The sequence below is a fragment of the Patagioenas fasciata genome, chromosome 8 (assembly GCF_037038585.1).
Source record: "Patagioenas fasciata isolate bPatFas1 chromosome 8, bPatFas1.hap1, whole genome shotgun sequence".
NCBI lineage: Eukaryota > Metazoa > Chordata > Aves > Columbiformes > Columbidae > Patagioenas > Patagioenas fasciata.
In genome coordinates this window covers 17603564-17619949 of record NC_092527.1, presented here as the reverse complement: position 1 = coordinate 17619949, position 16386 = coordinate 17603564, and the positions used below count along the sequence as shown (strand labels likewise).

General features: G+C 40.0%; 1 protein-coding gene across 1 annotated transcript in view; it reads right to left on the bottom strand.

Annotated features, from left to right (window-relative positions):
• CHAT (choline O-acetyltransferase) overlaps positions 1 to 16386 on the bottom strand; it is a 35556-nt gene that overhangs the window by 8307 nt on the left and 10863 nt on the right. The window contains exons 6-13 of the mRNA XM_065843711.2: positions 15396 to 15576; positions 14229 to 14406; positions 9625 to 9794; positions 7490 to 7590; positions 7162 to 7290; positions 5865 to 5987; positions 4205 to 4346; positions 1008 to 1070 (exon numbers count right to left, since the gene is read on the bottom strand). Of these exons, the coding sequence (XP_065699783.1) occupies positions 1008 to 1070; positions 4205 to 4346; positions 5865 to 5987; positions 7162 to 7290; positions 7490 to 7590; positions 9625 to 9794; positions 14229 to 14406; positions 15396 to 15576 (1087 nt within the window). The remainder of the gene's footprint in view (positions 1 to 1007; positions 1071 to 4204; positions 4347 to 5864; positions 5988 to 7161; positions 7291 to 7489; positions 7591 to 9624; positions 9795 to 14228; positions 14407 to 15395; positions 15577 to 16386) is intronic.

Here is a 16386-nt window from a genome sequence, read left to right as displayed (position 1 = left end):
GTCTTTAAAAGCAAACTTACTATAATCAGTCTGTCATTGTTAATGACTTTTATTAGAAATGGCACTTTGCAATACCAGAATACACTTTCCAGAGTACCAGTCTGTCTGAGGATCAGGTCCCAGGTGGGGGGCCTCTCTCCTCTAGGGAAGAGAAATGTAAGAAAATGCATAAATGGTTTGTTTTAGGGAAAAGCAAAAACCTCCTGATGTGTTACAGCCGCCTTGAGCTTATCTGTAACATTATAGCTTATTAGTCTAAATACCTGTAAATTTGGGGATCTAGATTTTGCAGCTGGAGTTTTATTTCTCATGCATGTTACGCAGAAGTTGGTTGCTTTTAGGCCTTGCTTACTTCTGATCCTGATAAGGCTCTCAGCTGCCCACATGCCATACCCCATTAGAATACCCCATTGCCACTTTTCTTGGCTGTCTTCATGGCTAGCATTTCATGTTGATCACAGGGTACACAGAATAAAGGCTTATTTCATCTGGCTACTGTTCTCCCTTGCAAACCTTTCAATATTTATTAAATTTTGCTTGCAAGCTCTTTAAGATGGAGGCCGTTTTTGAATTGTTAATTTGTACAACACCAAGCTTAGTGAAATCCTAATTTGTGGCCGGGAGTCCTAATTATGACACAGATACAAATTATAAATGTTTCACAGATGCATATTCCCTGTGAAGATGTTGAATACAGAGTGTCATATTCTATGACAGTCCTAGATAAAAGAGCTAGTGCCCAAGAGTGATGGTCTTACCACTGATGTCTAATGCACAATTGTGTTACCTTGCTTTCCAGGAAGTATTTTTTAGGTGAGATTAATTGAGTATGGCTGTTTGGAGGGTGTTTGGGTCATTAGAAGTTTTTGTAAGTGTGACAAAACAGGTACTTTCCTATTTAGAGATGCCTGTGTTTTCTGGTGCTTTAATAGTTAATGATTATATGTTTGTACTTTTCTTGAAAAGATTAACTAGTCCTTATTAAGACAAAGCAACGTTTTACTTACCAGAATAGTGTAATTAGTCTGAGCAGTAATTGCATCCTTAAATCTCTGCATCTTCTCAAAATCCTGTTGAGGGAATCAAAATATTGAATATCAATTATTGAATAAACTCTCAAAAAAAAAAAAAAAAAATAGCATCTTCCATCAGTTAACTAGCAGCCAAACAGCAAGCACTCTCAAACGTCCTCTGCTTCTGGTTCAGGTATTCTTTATAATGAAAAGCCATAGGGATTCAATGTCCTGATCAACAATGGTGCCTGGTTGTGCAAGGGCTGAGCAGGTTTATTGGTGGTGGTTTGTTTGAAGTCAAGGAAGGGCTTGCAGTTCCTTTCATGGATTCTTTCAATGGATTTTGGGGGTGTAGATTATTACTAACTGGATCACTCCATTTGAAGCAGGGAAAATAATTGCCTAGTGTAATTCAGTGTTTTCAAAACAGCCAGGCAGTATATCTTCTCCAGAATGGTTTATCTAGGCAACGACAGTGATACTAATGAAAGCCATTACTGATATTTTACTAGCTGGTCAAAAAATTACTCCCCTGTGTGAAGGGGCGTCTAGAATTTTCCAAGGCTGCTCTACTCTCCACAGATGCCTCACATTTCAGATAACAAGCTAGTAAATTTTGACTCTTGTCAAATGCCAGCCTTTTATATTAAGGGAATGATCCTAAGAAGTGCTGCCCTGCTGTACATCAAGTCTGACACTGCAACTTTGGGAGACACTGAAACAGCCAGAAATTACTGTGTCTCCAGATAAGCAGGGAACCTTCAGCTCCTATGGACGATGAATAATCTTTTGAACAAAGAACTCATTTTAGAAGCAAAGACCACTGTCAGGGACCTTCAAGGGACAGAGTTGGATATTTGTTCATAGGGCTAGAGCTAGGCCCTAGTTTCATTGTATGGATTAAATTACCAAATGTGGTCTTTACATATGGTTAATTTACAGCTATTCAAGCAATCTCTGTAGTGTCAGTTGCTGCTTCTTTTACAGCAAGTGTCAAATGCATGAGATATTTCTCCTGCTAGAGAATCAATCCCACTTGATCAGTCTTTGGTGACTGTTCAAGCTATCATTTGAAGATCATTTTTATTAGCACCAGATAGAAAATTGGTTTAAATTTTATTTGAATTAATGGCTATTAACAAACAATATTTTGGGGAGTTCAAGGCTACTTAAACTGAGTGATGCACCTCGTTGTTCAAAAAATGGAATTAACTGCTTCACATCCAGAGGCAACCCATCCTCTGGGTCTAAAGAAAGCACCTTGGAACAGTGTTCAGTGAATTTTGTTTCTAATGATTCGGTGAGAATAATATATATAGCTTTGAACTGGAAGATATTCACATCAAAAATACAGATTTCTGAAAGTTTGTGGAAAAGAACAGTCACAGATCAGTTTAGATGTCCTTTGCATCTCTCAGAGAACAAGAAGCTAGGAAGACTATCAGTGCATTGGTTTGCGTGATGATTGCAGGTTTTTTAGGGGGAATTAAACCATTGTTCTTCCTATTTGGTACTGCCAAGGCATGCAATATAAAGATTTGGGGGCTGAGACTGAGCTCGCTCTAGACATATTCTTCTGCTTGCTTACGTGAAGCAGTACAGTTTAGGATGCTTTGGAAGGTGGGCACAATCTCAGATTTGGGTGGTAAAACAGTGAGCGGGGTAAAACTGGGAGAGCTGTAAAAGGCAGTAAGTGTTGGAATAAGGAAGGTAGGAAGAGATTGTTGAAAGGAACAAAAAGGATCTGGCAAAACAATATGCTAGGAGCAGGCTGGCTCCTCCTAGGCGTACAGTCAGCCTTCAGCAGTGTGTGTTGGGGCTGGGAGTATGCTGAGCACCCAAGTGTGGAGGGGAAAGTGTGCAGATGACAGCAGCTTCAAATGAAACATGATGAACTATGAATAATGAAATAATGAAACCATGTTGTCAGTCAGGACACTGCTAGCAAACAACAACAGGCTCTTCCTGTCTACTCTATGCTAGTCACTATTATGTGTAATAGTATGGTCATAATCTGTCTTGAATTGCCTACTCGGCATAGAAATTACTTCAGGTTTGCTTTAAGTTGTCATTTTAACATGCAACTTACTTGAGTCTTGTTCATCAGGAGCTAAGTTCTGTGCATGGTAACCTTAAGGAGGCTGAAGAAGCAGTGGAGGAACAGAGCACTCCTCTGGGCAAATTTTCCTCATCCTCTGGGACATTAGAGTTGGGTTACAATATTTCATTAGTTTACACTTAATCTACAGCCCAGCAATACTTCTAGCAATGCTATGCTAAAGAACAGCTATGTGGGCTGTTGCCACTGAAGTGGGCTAACTGTGCAAAATAATCTATATTATGGCAGCATTTTGCATCTAAACAGCCACCTGGATATTCCCTGTGCAGGAGCGAAGTGCAGTGGGTGGAAGTGTGGCACACAGGGAGATGTTGAGGGCGACTCCAGGGATGGTGGGCAGGACAGTACACAAAGCTGTTTGTGCAGCTATAGTCTCAGCTCTCTCAGCTGTACAGTACTCCTGCTTCTGGCAAACAGATGGTGGTGTCTCAGAGAAAGGCAATTCAGTTTTTTCTTTTTGCAGGATGATGTCAGGACAGTTTGGAGAGTTGTTTTATTAGTTTGATGAAGTATTTTTATCATGAAAGTTCAGCCCCCTTGAGGATCCTATAAGAGTAAATCTGTTCGGTAAAAACATACCGTTAAAACCAAAAAGATCAGCCAGAACATATCCACCTTATCCAGAAGTCAAAGCATGTGAATTATATCACTTCACACATTGCAGTCTGCAGCAGAGCTATCCACTGGAGGGGACCTGCTGGGCCATTTCCCTGGTGTAGCAGTATTAATATAATGCTCCTGAACTTTGCATGCTCAGCTTAGATCTCTCCAGGGAGCAGAATTTGGATCTGATGATAGCTCATTTAAAAGACAGTACTAAGTCTAAAATCAGATGTTTTATTTCTTATAATGACATGTTGAGGCACCTCTGAATATTTTGGATGCTTAAATAAAAATAAGGAAATATTTCTATTTACCGGAATGATTGATTTGCACAAAAAGCAAAATCCTGTAAGGCTTGCTACCTTGCCCTGTGCATTTATGCCCTTGGTTAACAGTTAAAAGTGAGACATTGGGGATCATGAATGGTTAGTGTTTTGCCAAAGGAGGCAGAGGAAGCCAGACAACATACCGATAGAACTGTCTTGTCATCAGTCATTGCTTTCACAAAAGCAAATGCTTCTGAGGTAGCAGACCTAATATTGTCAACTCTGCCCTCATCAAATCTGCGTATGGAAGCACTTTCGTAGGTAGGCACAAGTCTCTTGTGGCATCTGAGAGAATGAAGTAGGAAAAACAAAGAATAATTATTTCCAAGGAGTCAGAAAGACTAAAAGAAATATAGGCTTGGTACATTTTATTGTTACAGCTACAATTTTATTTTTTGCATAGTATTCATCTTAATGTTGATAGAATTCTATAAGAAACTTAAAAAAGATAGATGCTCGCTCCTTTCTAATATGAAGAGCTGCATACAGCTGCATACATTTTAGTTATGCGTTGCCAGTAAAAAATGGCTTGCTGTATAAAAAAAAGGCTAGTAAAACTGAAATTTACTGAAAGATCTCAAGGAATGTTTTATTTGTACTGCATCATAAAATAATTGTGTAATTAATCATTTACTTATGGGCTTGAAATATGTTTTATTAAAACAAGAAAAATACACTCTGTGTGTGAATGAAAAATACAAAACTGAAAGAGGAAAAGGGTGCTATTTGAGACTGTGAACTGGAATGAAAATCCACATAGCAAATAGACCTGCATGTGAAAACTATTCTTTAATTTGGTTCCACGTATATAGCTACCATTCCTCACTTCAGGAGACCTGCTGTGCCTTCCAGTTGAAGCAAAGGTCTCAGAACATAACTGTTCCCTAAGGTTTTTGTTGCATACATGGGATTTATATCACGTCTGGGATCCAGATGAAAATCTTGGACCAGGTCATTATTGCAGTTTGGTTAATGGAATATGCAAAATGGATGTTTAATAGATGTCAATGGAGTACGCGAAATGTGTTAGGCATTTACCTGGTTTTGACCAGGTAAATACCACTTCAGGATTTAATCTGACGTGATAAAGAATTATTCATCTAATATGCTGTTCTGCAGGAAACCATGCAACCGATCTCTAGCCTGGTGCATTAGCTGTTCTGGCAATGTAGAAAGGAGCTTTTGACTTTGATAATACCATGGAAATTAGAGGACATTATCAAATCTCAGGATGCCTGTGAAAAAGGAAGCAACAGTAGTCAGTGTCCTGTGTAGGGACTCTGTTCAGATATGCAGCTGTAGTATTTTTCCCTGTGAATGCTTTTCACCTTGCTGGGCAGGGGATGCATATGTGGTGAGCTATGGGTTGTTACCACTTTTCCTCCCAAGATACCCACAATGGCAAGGGAATGTTTCTGTCCAGAGACCTGGACTCCTTAGCTTCTGCTGCTGTGGATGGCAGTGTTGTCTGCTTCTCCCTGCCACATCCCCTCACCCTCTTCTCTGTGCCAAGTGCAGGGACAACTGTGGGGAGGATACTGGCTGGGAATGGCATGCGTGGGACACAGGGATAGGAAGGTAGAAAAGCAGAGGGAAAGGGAGTGAAGGAAAGGAGTAGTCTGTCTCAGAACCAGCTGACAATTACTGTCTTGCCTGACGTACAGACGTTAGGCAAGATCACTCATTTCCATGCAGGAGGCAGTTGTTTGGGTGCTGAAGAAAAAAATTGGGCCCTCTGTATAAAAAACAAATTGTGAATCTCCTCTTGTGCTACCTCGTGCCTACAATTTCAATTAGCCTTACCTGTAAAATGCCAGCTGGAGTGCTACTTGAATGTAGGCATCTGGGCTAATCTTTTGTTTCTTAATAAATTCCTTTCCATAGTTCTCAAACTTGTAGGCAATAAAGTCCAGATTTTTTACTATGCTGGAAAGCAAGCAGAGGCAGTTACTGTGGGTGGGAGATCCAAGAATCTCATGTTCCATTTCCATATGCAAATAAACCCCAGAGATCATTTCCTGCCTGTACCCACCCAGGGGTGAGTGGGCTCCTGCTCTGCAGACAGTCCTGGCCTTTGGTAACTTGTTCCTAGTCAGCAGTTTTTATTCATATAGGTTCTAGACTGGGCTTTTTATCTGCAGTCTTAACATGAGATGTAAAACTTGGGTCATTCCGTTCATTTGAGTAAAACACCTTGTAAATAAAAGCCAAGAAAACTAGCGTTTCCACTCCTGAAGCCTAAGCCAGGGGCTAATTTGTTCTTGATAAGTTTCTGTGAAATTTACTAGTGTGAGAAATTAGTGGATTTAAAACCTGAAGAATGCTGTAAGCTCCTTGCAAGTTTAAATTTAGAGGACTGCTACCATTATTTAAAAACGAAAAGGAATTACTCTGCATCCTGAGTGTTTTCATACTCTCATGTATGCTTCTAACCACGCTGAGGTCTCATCTAATGCCATGACACTGGACATGTTTACAGCTGATCATGCAGACAATGTGCAAATTCTCTACAGATAGATCACAGACCTGAGTGTTGAAATGAAATAATTTGGAAAAAGAAATCTCTCATTGCCATCTTCACCCCAAGGGTCATGCAAATCTTTTGCAGTATGGGTACACAGTCAGAAGAACTAACCTTTGTAGGAGTAACATGGTTGTAAACAAATTATATTCCTGAATTCAAATTGTTTATTCAAATCAGTTGTGTTCTTCTGTCCCATATATGTATCCCTATTGCCCTGGCTTTGGCTTTAGTCGGGTCAAACCCATAAAGTGCATCCACAAAAACGGAGGGCCTGCAATGTTTGCATCCCATGCAATTAGGATTCTACTGTTTTTTTTTTCCAGTGATCTTTAACTGTCCTAATATTTACATGGAAGGAAAACAATGCTAATGCAATTTTTTAATACAGTAATGTAGCTCCAGCCCATATGAGTGCCACCCTGCAAAGAGATGCTAGGTATGTCCAACTTGGGAAGAGGAGGAGGAGGAGCAGAAAGGCAGGGAAAGCCCTCTAGGAGGAAACCCCTGCCTGCACGAAGTGCTGGGTAGCTCCCAGCTTGCAGTCAGTTGTTGAGAAAAATTAGGCATCTGTTCTACCTTTGGAGTTTTTCTGCTGATGATGCCAAATGTGCCTGAATTTCAGGGGAACATTTCCATCTTAGTCTCCGTGGAGCAGGAAGCTCGCTCACTGAATCAGCTCTGACTAATTTCTTGGAGCTTTCTTTCCTGTTAGTATGTAAGAGAAAAGCCATTAAGGTTACAGGAATAAACTATTTGTTAAACAATGCTTCTTTAGCAGGTAAACGACTGGTTTTCAAAAGCTGTATGGATCTTAGTTGCCCTGTGCACCAGGGGAAATTTGTCACTGGCAGAGGAATCCTGAGGGCCGGAGTGGGTACAATAGCTGTACTGAAAGCAGACTCACATGTGCTTGAGCAAGTGTTCAGTGCATTGCACCAGTACGATGCCATCAAAAGGGGAATGTTCACACACAGTACCGCAGACTCCATCTCTTCCTACCACAAACTAAGCAAAGAAAAGAACAAGTGCAAGACATATAGTGAATAAATCAAGTTAGCCATGATGGCAACCTAACAATAGAGGTGGTTATTCTCCTGTGGTTTTCTTACTGCCCACATCAGGAACTTCCTTGACTAACCTATCAGTGGGAGACTTTCTTGTCTTATGAATGCTGTTGCATTGGATCCCTCTCATGCTGCTGTTTTGGAGTGAGTCCTGCAAGAATGTAAATTTTAGCATTTCCCGTTGGAGTACAGAAATTGGATTTAGCATCTACTTCATGGTAAAGAACACCTGTCACTGGAAAGACAGGCCAGTGTTCTCCTTCCACATTTGGGGGCAATACAACATCTGTATTTGGGAAGTCCCTTAAGATCACATTTATTACAAATATCATATCAAATGAGCAAGCTCATCCTTATTTGTTAGATTTCTCAAAGCTTGTTTTACTGTCCTGCTTCCTCTTTATCTTTTTTGGTGATGTTTTCTTCATTCCCGTCTTACTTGTCTTCATTCCTGATTTCGTTCCATACACATGATATAACTGGTGACACTTAACCTGCTGCACTATAGTTGTGTGATAACCCCCATGCAGCTGATTACTTCCGCATCTCAAACAAAAGCAGATGTCTAAGACCAAACTGCAATTTGTGTTGCATGTTTTCTGGGATTTTTCCCTCACTTCTTTTGAAATGTCTTTGGCTGGACTTCTCCCACTCAGTTCACTCTGTGCATTTTTTATCACATATATGCATCCTGCCTCTTTGGTTCTCATGAGATTTTCACAGATTGCGTGATGCAAAAAGTTTACCTGGACATTTTCTGATTCCTTACTGCAAAGCTGAAGAAGAATATGGAGAGAAAGAACTAGTCCTGCTGTGAGAATGGCTTCCTACCTAATCTGTGTTTGCATGAAAGAAAAAGGGATCTTTTTTCCCTAAGAATTTCTCTTTGCCTTTGAACTACTTCTGGCCTGAGTACATCCAGACAGATGAAGCTCTCCCATATACCATGCAAATGTATTTGCGTTCTGCTACTTTCTGATAGTAAACAAAAATAAATTCTTGTTCATTCTCATCTACTTGAAACATCTCAACTAGTGGCCCTGAAAATAACAGAGGATTCTAACTAAAGGCAAAGGGTTTGTTCTTTAAAAACACAGCACTTGGGTCTGCTAATAATGTCATTTGCAGTAGCACAAATCAGGAATGACTACTGAAATGTATTTGCACTGGGGTAAGTCAGTGCAAGTGAAATTAGGTTAGTGGTTTCTTTTTTCATGTTGCTGTTCTTAGATACGGCAAGAGCAACAAGCATTGCACAAGCAACGTATCAGTTAGGGTTCTTTTCAATTTTTCATGAAGTGTCAGCATTGTTGACAGTTGGAGATTAATATATTGCTTCACCCTGAGTCTGTTGCAAAATGTGAAAATAACAGTGCGACACTCTCAAATATGACAATCAAAATCAGATTGGGAAAAGGCTGGATAAATTGATTCTTCCAGGAAAGCCTCAACAAGGATGTCATTAAATGAGTAAACAGTCTGTTAAGTGAGAACTTAAATACTAACTTAAACACATACTAAATTACAAGCAGTAGTAATTTTAGAATGTCAGGAAAATGCATGAGAAGAGAAAACAGAGAAAGCTATTGTACTTTTTTTTTTTTGTTGTTCTGAGATGCTAGTCCAGCGTTTTTATTTCATTTGATTGACTGTAATTAAATGTGTACTGTGGGGGTAGGGAGGTTTTGTTTGGTAAGGTTTTTGTTGTTTTTGTTTTGTTTTTTCAATCAGATGTCTACCTATCTGTATGTCTGTGTATCTTTCTACCGCCTGAAGTGCGAAGGACAACTTCAGGGAAGGTGAAATCTACCCCTGCCTTGCAAGGAACAGCACTGCTCACACCAACCCTGCCTTGGCAGATGCTGACACCACCTTCCCCTCTTTCTCCCACTTGATTCTAAGTGGTCCCTACCACAAGGGTGACTGGAGTACCTTGCCACATGCAAGTGACATCATAGTAGTATAAGGTTTTTACCTGCATAGGTTTGTCATACCAACGATTGGCCCCGTTTTTATGGTAGCCTCCCCCATGTAGCAGTTGCAATGCCATGTTTGTATCATTCAGTTCAACCCCACTTGGACTGTCCAGGCACACCAGGCATATGCACCGTTCAATCATGTCAAGAGAGTCGCGGTTAGTAGAGTCTGAGGATAAAAGAGTGAAATGATCACGTCCTCTTACCTGTAGTGCAGGACTGGCTGAGGAGGCGTGCTGCCTTGGAGAGCATTGAAGATCTGACCCTGACTCTGCAATGGGCTGGTATCTGCAAAGCTCTCTCAACAGCAGAATGTCTTGGTGCAAGGAAATGTTACATGAAAGCATTCATCCATGTGTTAACTTTTGCAATATCTCTGTGTATCTTTCATATGATTCAATAATATCCACTTTCTTTTTTTGCCTTTCATTTCCTGAAGTAATTATATTACAAAATAGATATATTTCACTCTTAAAGCCAGCAATGCTTACTTATTTTATATATAAGAGTTACAGAGAGGACAGGTGGAAAATAGAGAATTTCAGAGCTCACGGTATTGCTGCAGTATTCTGCTCTGTAACAGAAGGGCCTATGCTGGTTTCGTGCTGTTCTCCCATTGAAACCCCTTTCTGGACAAGGAACAGCAGGGCCCATCTTGTTTTTTTGTTCTTGTATTAAAACCCTCTTCTTTCTCCTGCCCCTGGTTATTTCTTGTACTTTGGAGATATAAGCCCTGGACTGAGTATATTGCCTGCATCACATGAGAAAACATCTGTGGATGAGATATCGAAGTTTAGTTTTTGAACATGATATTGCCAAAACCATGGGTTGCCACATACCACTTCCATTCTTTAATTAGCATACTGCTGAATCAAACATGCTTTTTCTTTCTCTCTTTCTCTGCTTCTTGTCCTGTCACTCTTGCTTCTACAGGTGTACTACAAAGGCTATTTTTATGTTGTACTCAGCACTTTCTTCCTTATTTATGGGGTATTTATGCAAGGTTTTTTTTTTTTCCGAGTTTCTTTAACTCAGAAATATTATGAGGGTAAAGGTTTGTTTGTTTCTGAGGGCCAGTTTGAGGCATAGGAAATATTTAATTGTGAACAGTTAATACAGCTCTTCATTGAAAGGATATAAGTATGGAACCTATGACAAGAATTTGTTTTATTCAAAAGTATACTACACAGTGAATTGCTGTTAAATGTTTGTTAACAAGATCAAAGGAAAAAAGTGCTTTCAAACATCATCTTAAAATTTCTTCCATTCTCAACAGATCAGCTTTCCTCTGCTGGTTTTGCTAGATTTTGGTGAAAATGTTTGTGTTTCAGACTGTTCTTAAACAAATATATGAATTCACATTCATCAAAACTTCTTGCAAGTCTGTGCTAAGCTCAGCAAATCTGTGCTCAATTCAGGAGATATTTTTAGCTGAAAGAATGGAAGCATATTTAAAATTAATTCTGATTTGCATTTGAAATGTGGAGCCATTTCAAAATGCACATCTTTTTAATGTGTGCAAATATGAAAAGTAGCTTGATACTCTGAAAGAAAAGCATTTTTCAAAGTAAGGAAAAAAAAATACCTTCCCTAAATGAGTAACATAGGCTAGTGAGGAGCTAGAAAAAAACAGGTGCACGTTATCATCCAGGTTCATTCTCCAGATGTTGTGTAGTAAAAAAGAGTGCAAATATGCAAGAAATTAAAAAGGGGTCAAGGGAAGGAGAGGCAAGTGATAGCAGTGGCTAAGAAGGAAGAGGGGGAGCTGTGGCCCCTTGCAGGTTGTGGTAAGGCACTGCCTGTTGCTGTCTGGCAGCTCCTGCCAGGGAGCCTTGGCAGCCATGTGCCCAAGTGACAGGGTGCCAGCTTGACTTCTTGCAGGCTGCGTGGGGACCTGGCGAAGCACACAGTGTGTTGTCTTCCCTTGCCCGCAGAGCAGGGTCCTAGGGAAGGCACCTGGAGTTCCTGCCACCTCCTACAAAGACTTAAGCCAGGATATTGTAATTGATGGGCATGCAGGTAGGCTGAGCTTTCTGCCAGTGATCTGTGCCTCTCTACAACATGTGAAACACTGAGGTCTCCATGAATTGTCCTTGAAAGGATTCAGAAGCTTTATAAAGGACATGTTCCTGTGCTCCTGGCTATAAAGCTGTTCTAGTATTTGACAGTAGCAGGGTTGACCATAGTTGTGGTATTTATTCCATTGATAGTTCAGGTACATCACTGCAAAGGCTGAAAAGATCCTAGTGAATAGAAGCTGCCCCATATAGATCAGCTGCTAGTATTTGCAGATGGGCACCTTCAAGGAGAAACTGTTGGGTGGTGATATACAAACTATTCATAGCTTGCTCAGTGTTCTGCTATATGTTGTCTGATAGGTTTATATATATTTCATTGTGGCTGCTGCCCACACATCATTGACAGACGTGAAGCCCTTATTCTGACATATGGCTTCAGGGTATCTCGATTCTAGGTATTAGAGTGAATATAATTAAGCTTTGCTGGAAACAGAAAAGTAGGGGAAAGATGCCCTTACAGAAAGAAACAGACATGTCCAGAGAGCTGATCAAACACTGAAAAAATTATCATGTAAAGCAGGCAATGAACTGCAGAAGAACTCATGAACCATGACTTGGGATGGAAAATAAATATTTCCAGAAAGAGCTGAAACAGACAAGTGTGAGAGCAAGCCTTAAAGCCCTGCAAGACATTTATTTTCCTTCTTTTTAATGCACACAATTGCATTGAATTGGCCAGTCATCTTTGGTGAGTTGGGGTTTTGTGTTTTTGTTCTAAAAGGAAAATATGATATTACAGTTCTGAATCAAATTTGGATATAGCATTTGTGGGATAGCAGCCCCTATAGCAGTAAGAATTCACTACTTAGGAGAGTTAGTTCTGCACCAGAAGGCAGTTAAAGTAGTGGTTGTGTTTATAAAGCAGTGATGGCTGGGTTTATCATCATTTCTTTGAAGTTTTCTCACCTAGAAGACCTATGTACTTGTGGGTATCTGCAGGCCCATGTATCTCTCTCCTTCATAACCTCTGCAAAGTGCTGTATAGGTCTTCTCTGTCCCAAAGAATTCTCTTTCCCTACCCAGAACAGAACAGTGCAGAGTGATCTCTTCCACCTTCCGCTGCTTCACAAGAGGCTTTTCTCTCTCTCTCTTAGTTACTGTTGCATGAACATTTCACCACAGATAAGGAAGGAAAAAGGGCTGTTAATCATCATATATCCATGAGTAACTGCAATGCATTATACTATACAGAGGAACTTTGCTAATACAAGTGGCCTACGATGGGATTCCTGCTTAGATTAGAGAAGGCTCACATCGCGGTGCTGTGATATTTGCTAGTGCAGAATCTTTTCTTTTTTTTAGCTGTATGACTGAGTTGGTTTATTTCCTCATTAAAATGAATATTTTGGCAAATGCCAGGCAATCCAGAAACACCATAGGGATGGTTCTGCTAGTTTTTGTTGATTTGTCTTTTTTTTTTTCCTTTAGGATGATGTAGGTTTACAAAGATGATTTTGCTGCAGGTTTCAATTTATTCACTTGTGTGTTGTGAAAATAAATGATTAGGTGCTTATATAAGTTTTCATTAAAATATAGAATCTTTTTTCCTGCTTTAAAAAGAAGAGACAGGGAGGGGAAAGCCTGAAGATGAGACTGATACCATGTAATAATGGCCAGGACCCTGTCTGTAAGTGTATCTATATAAAGTTATTACAAGCACAGATAAGAGAAGTGAAGATCTTCCTTGTCGTGGTAAACATATTTTGAGACTATTGGAAACTCTTGTATATTTCATAGCATTGGTAAAACAGCAATATTTTCTGTAGCATTGCTGAACTGGGGATAAAGAGCTGAGTTAACATTTTTTGTTTTTTAAGGGGGAGGAAATAAATACCTAAGTCATTCAAAATGGCAAGAAGAAGGCATTTACATCACTTAGCTTCAGGGTAATATATAAGAAGTGTGAAGTGATAGAGGTGACTAATCCCACCCTTTATTGTCATCTATTTCAAAGTCAGGCATTTGAATCCAGAATCTAAGAGAGCTAAATGCTGCCTGTTGTTGGAAGAGAGAGAGAACTATCCCCAGATAATAATTGGTGTCACCTTTCCTAGGTACTTAGTTAAGATTTTGATGAATTAGCACTGGTACTTTCTATTTTTCTCCACTGACTAGAGAGAGTACACAGCTAGATTCAGTAGGTGTTTAACTTATAGATGCCTTTGACAGATCAGATTAAAAGTGTCTAATAGTTGCCAAAAGCTAAAAAGATATACAATTCATGTAGGTACAAAATGGATATGAAGAAAGAGACAAATCACAAAATCTGATGTAATGTCATTTATGTGATGAAAAACAGAGAATGGAGTGAGAGCTATTTACATGGCATAACACTTAAACATACACAGCCAAAGGGTCAAACTGTACCTGCGGCTTCTCTGGTAACACACATCTGAGCACTGAAATCGCACATTCAGTCCTATATTTGTCTGTAATGTTCACTCCCAGCAAGGAAAGGCAATGATGGTGAGGAGGAAGAGGATGAAGATGACGAAGAGGAGAAAGCTGGTATTGCTGCTGCTAACCTTTCATAAGGATCGTCCTTGCCTCTGCCCACTCTGTTCTGCCATCTGTTGTCAGCAAGCCGATTGGAGGCAGCATTTCCTCTTCATTCTCTGCCATTTTGGCTATCTTTCGTAACTGAGTGAAAAGATCTCCCTCACTGAGACGACGGAAATTAATGACAACATCCAAAACAAAAAACTGCAAAAAAATGACAGAAGTTGGAAGAACAGTCACAAATGGGTTGGACCCTTACTCGTCCAACAATTTTGCTTTTGCCTGTGTGGTTGTTGAGAAGCTGACGTCCTGCCTGGAAAGCCAGGCCAGCAGGCAGTGGAGCACAAAACCACTGGGAGCTGGCTCAGGGCTCCCTCATCCTATCTTTATACCAGTTTAACGGCAGTTGCTATAGTGGACTTATATTGTGTGTTGGGCTTGAATAAAGCATAGATTATTTGAATAAGCTTAAAAAACCTGAAGAGATAAAATCAGGAAGTATGTACATAATTTCCATGGAATTATTTGTTTAAAAACAACCTAGATAACCTAGAGAACTTCCCATTGAGGTGCAGAACAGGTCTTTCTGGAAAAGGGACCACTGGGATAAACCCCTTCATTCCAAAGGGGCCTGCAGGCATGTCTCCAGTGCCACAAATAGTCAAGGAGGGCTCTGCCCAGCCAATACACTCTGCTGCTTAATGGCATTTATTGGTTGGGGCAGATTAATGCTAATGCTTCTGTATTTCTGCCTGCACCTGTGCTCACTTCTTCAGGTATGGCTTAGGTCCCCCTATATGGAATGGTGGTATATATGCCATGTGTTGTGTGCCAATACTTGATATCAAGAGAAAAGCATTTCCAGCAAATGCACTCTAATAAGATTTTTTTCTCTGTGGTTTCATCTCTGTTTAATAAACATTTTTGTTTGGATGAGAAAGCAAAAAAATTCTGCCACAGTCCTCCTTTCTGCATCACTGTACTTGGAACATAATGTAGGCTAAGAACAAAAATGCTGCAGAAGCATATTTTGGAAATATTGACAGTGAATGCTTGGTAAGAAGTGAGCTCATATGTAGCTCGCTAATTGTGTTTCTGAACAGTGATTAGATTAGACTCTTCTTGAGTGAATTTAAGTGAACTAAGAAATGTAGAAAAGTATTTTAAAAACGCCCAACACCGCATTCATTTACCTGATTGTTACAAGCAACAATGATGTGCTCTGGTTCTGGCATTACACTGCTTTTCTGGGCCACGAGGGTATCTTTGATATGTCCTGGAAGACGATAGGAAGAAAAGAGTCCATAGTATTGCTTCATACAGAGAGGATGACCAGACAGCTGTCCACGAGCAAAATCAACAGGTAAAGCATGGCTGGAGAGAGAGAAGGAGAAAAACAAAGCCAGAGAAAAAGAGGGGAGAGAGAGACAGAAAGGAAAAGAAATCTAATCTGTCCTTTGTTCTGTTACAATTAGATCAGGTATAACACAAATTGAATAACAAAACAAGATTACAGTATAAGGGAAATAGATGAATTCCCATACCAAAGTTAAATACATCATTCCTGGCAGCTTCATGCATGTTCATTAAGCAATTGCATTATCATCTAGTGGACATGGAAAGAATAGCAGGTCACAAGCATCTTTGCAATGTGCGTTAGGAAGCCTGCCTAGATGGGATCCCGGAAACTTACCAGGATGGAAGTCAGCAGAATAGCTAGAAAAGGCAGAACACCTTGAAAAAAAATACTGATGAAATTCACTTTGAATCACAGTGGCCCTGTACCATGCAGAGTGGCTAGAGTGTGCGTGAGAGGGCTTTATCTGATGAACAGGGAATGTCTGAGGCAATACAGAGGGCATTTCTGTTTTCCATAGAGTCTTGCTTACGTGCTAATCCTTACTTTAATCTATGGCAGAATAAGTGCTGAAAACCTATTCTCTTTTTATTAGAAGGCACGTGAAAACAATACCTCCAAAAAGGTTTCTTTAGCAGCCAGGAAAACAACAAACAAACAACCAAAACCAACAACAAAACAAACAACAACAACAACAAACTCCAACAACGCCAAAAATAAACAAAAAAACCCCATACCACATGAAGCACCACATTATCACAATTATGATTGCGGGTTGTAAAATATCCCACTGACACTGCAGCAGGGAATAATGGTGCTGTTACTTG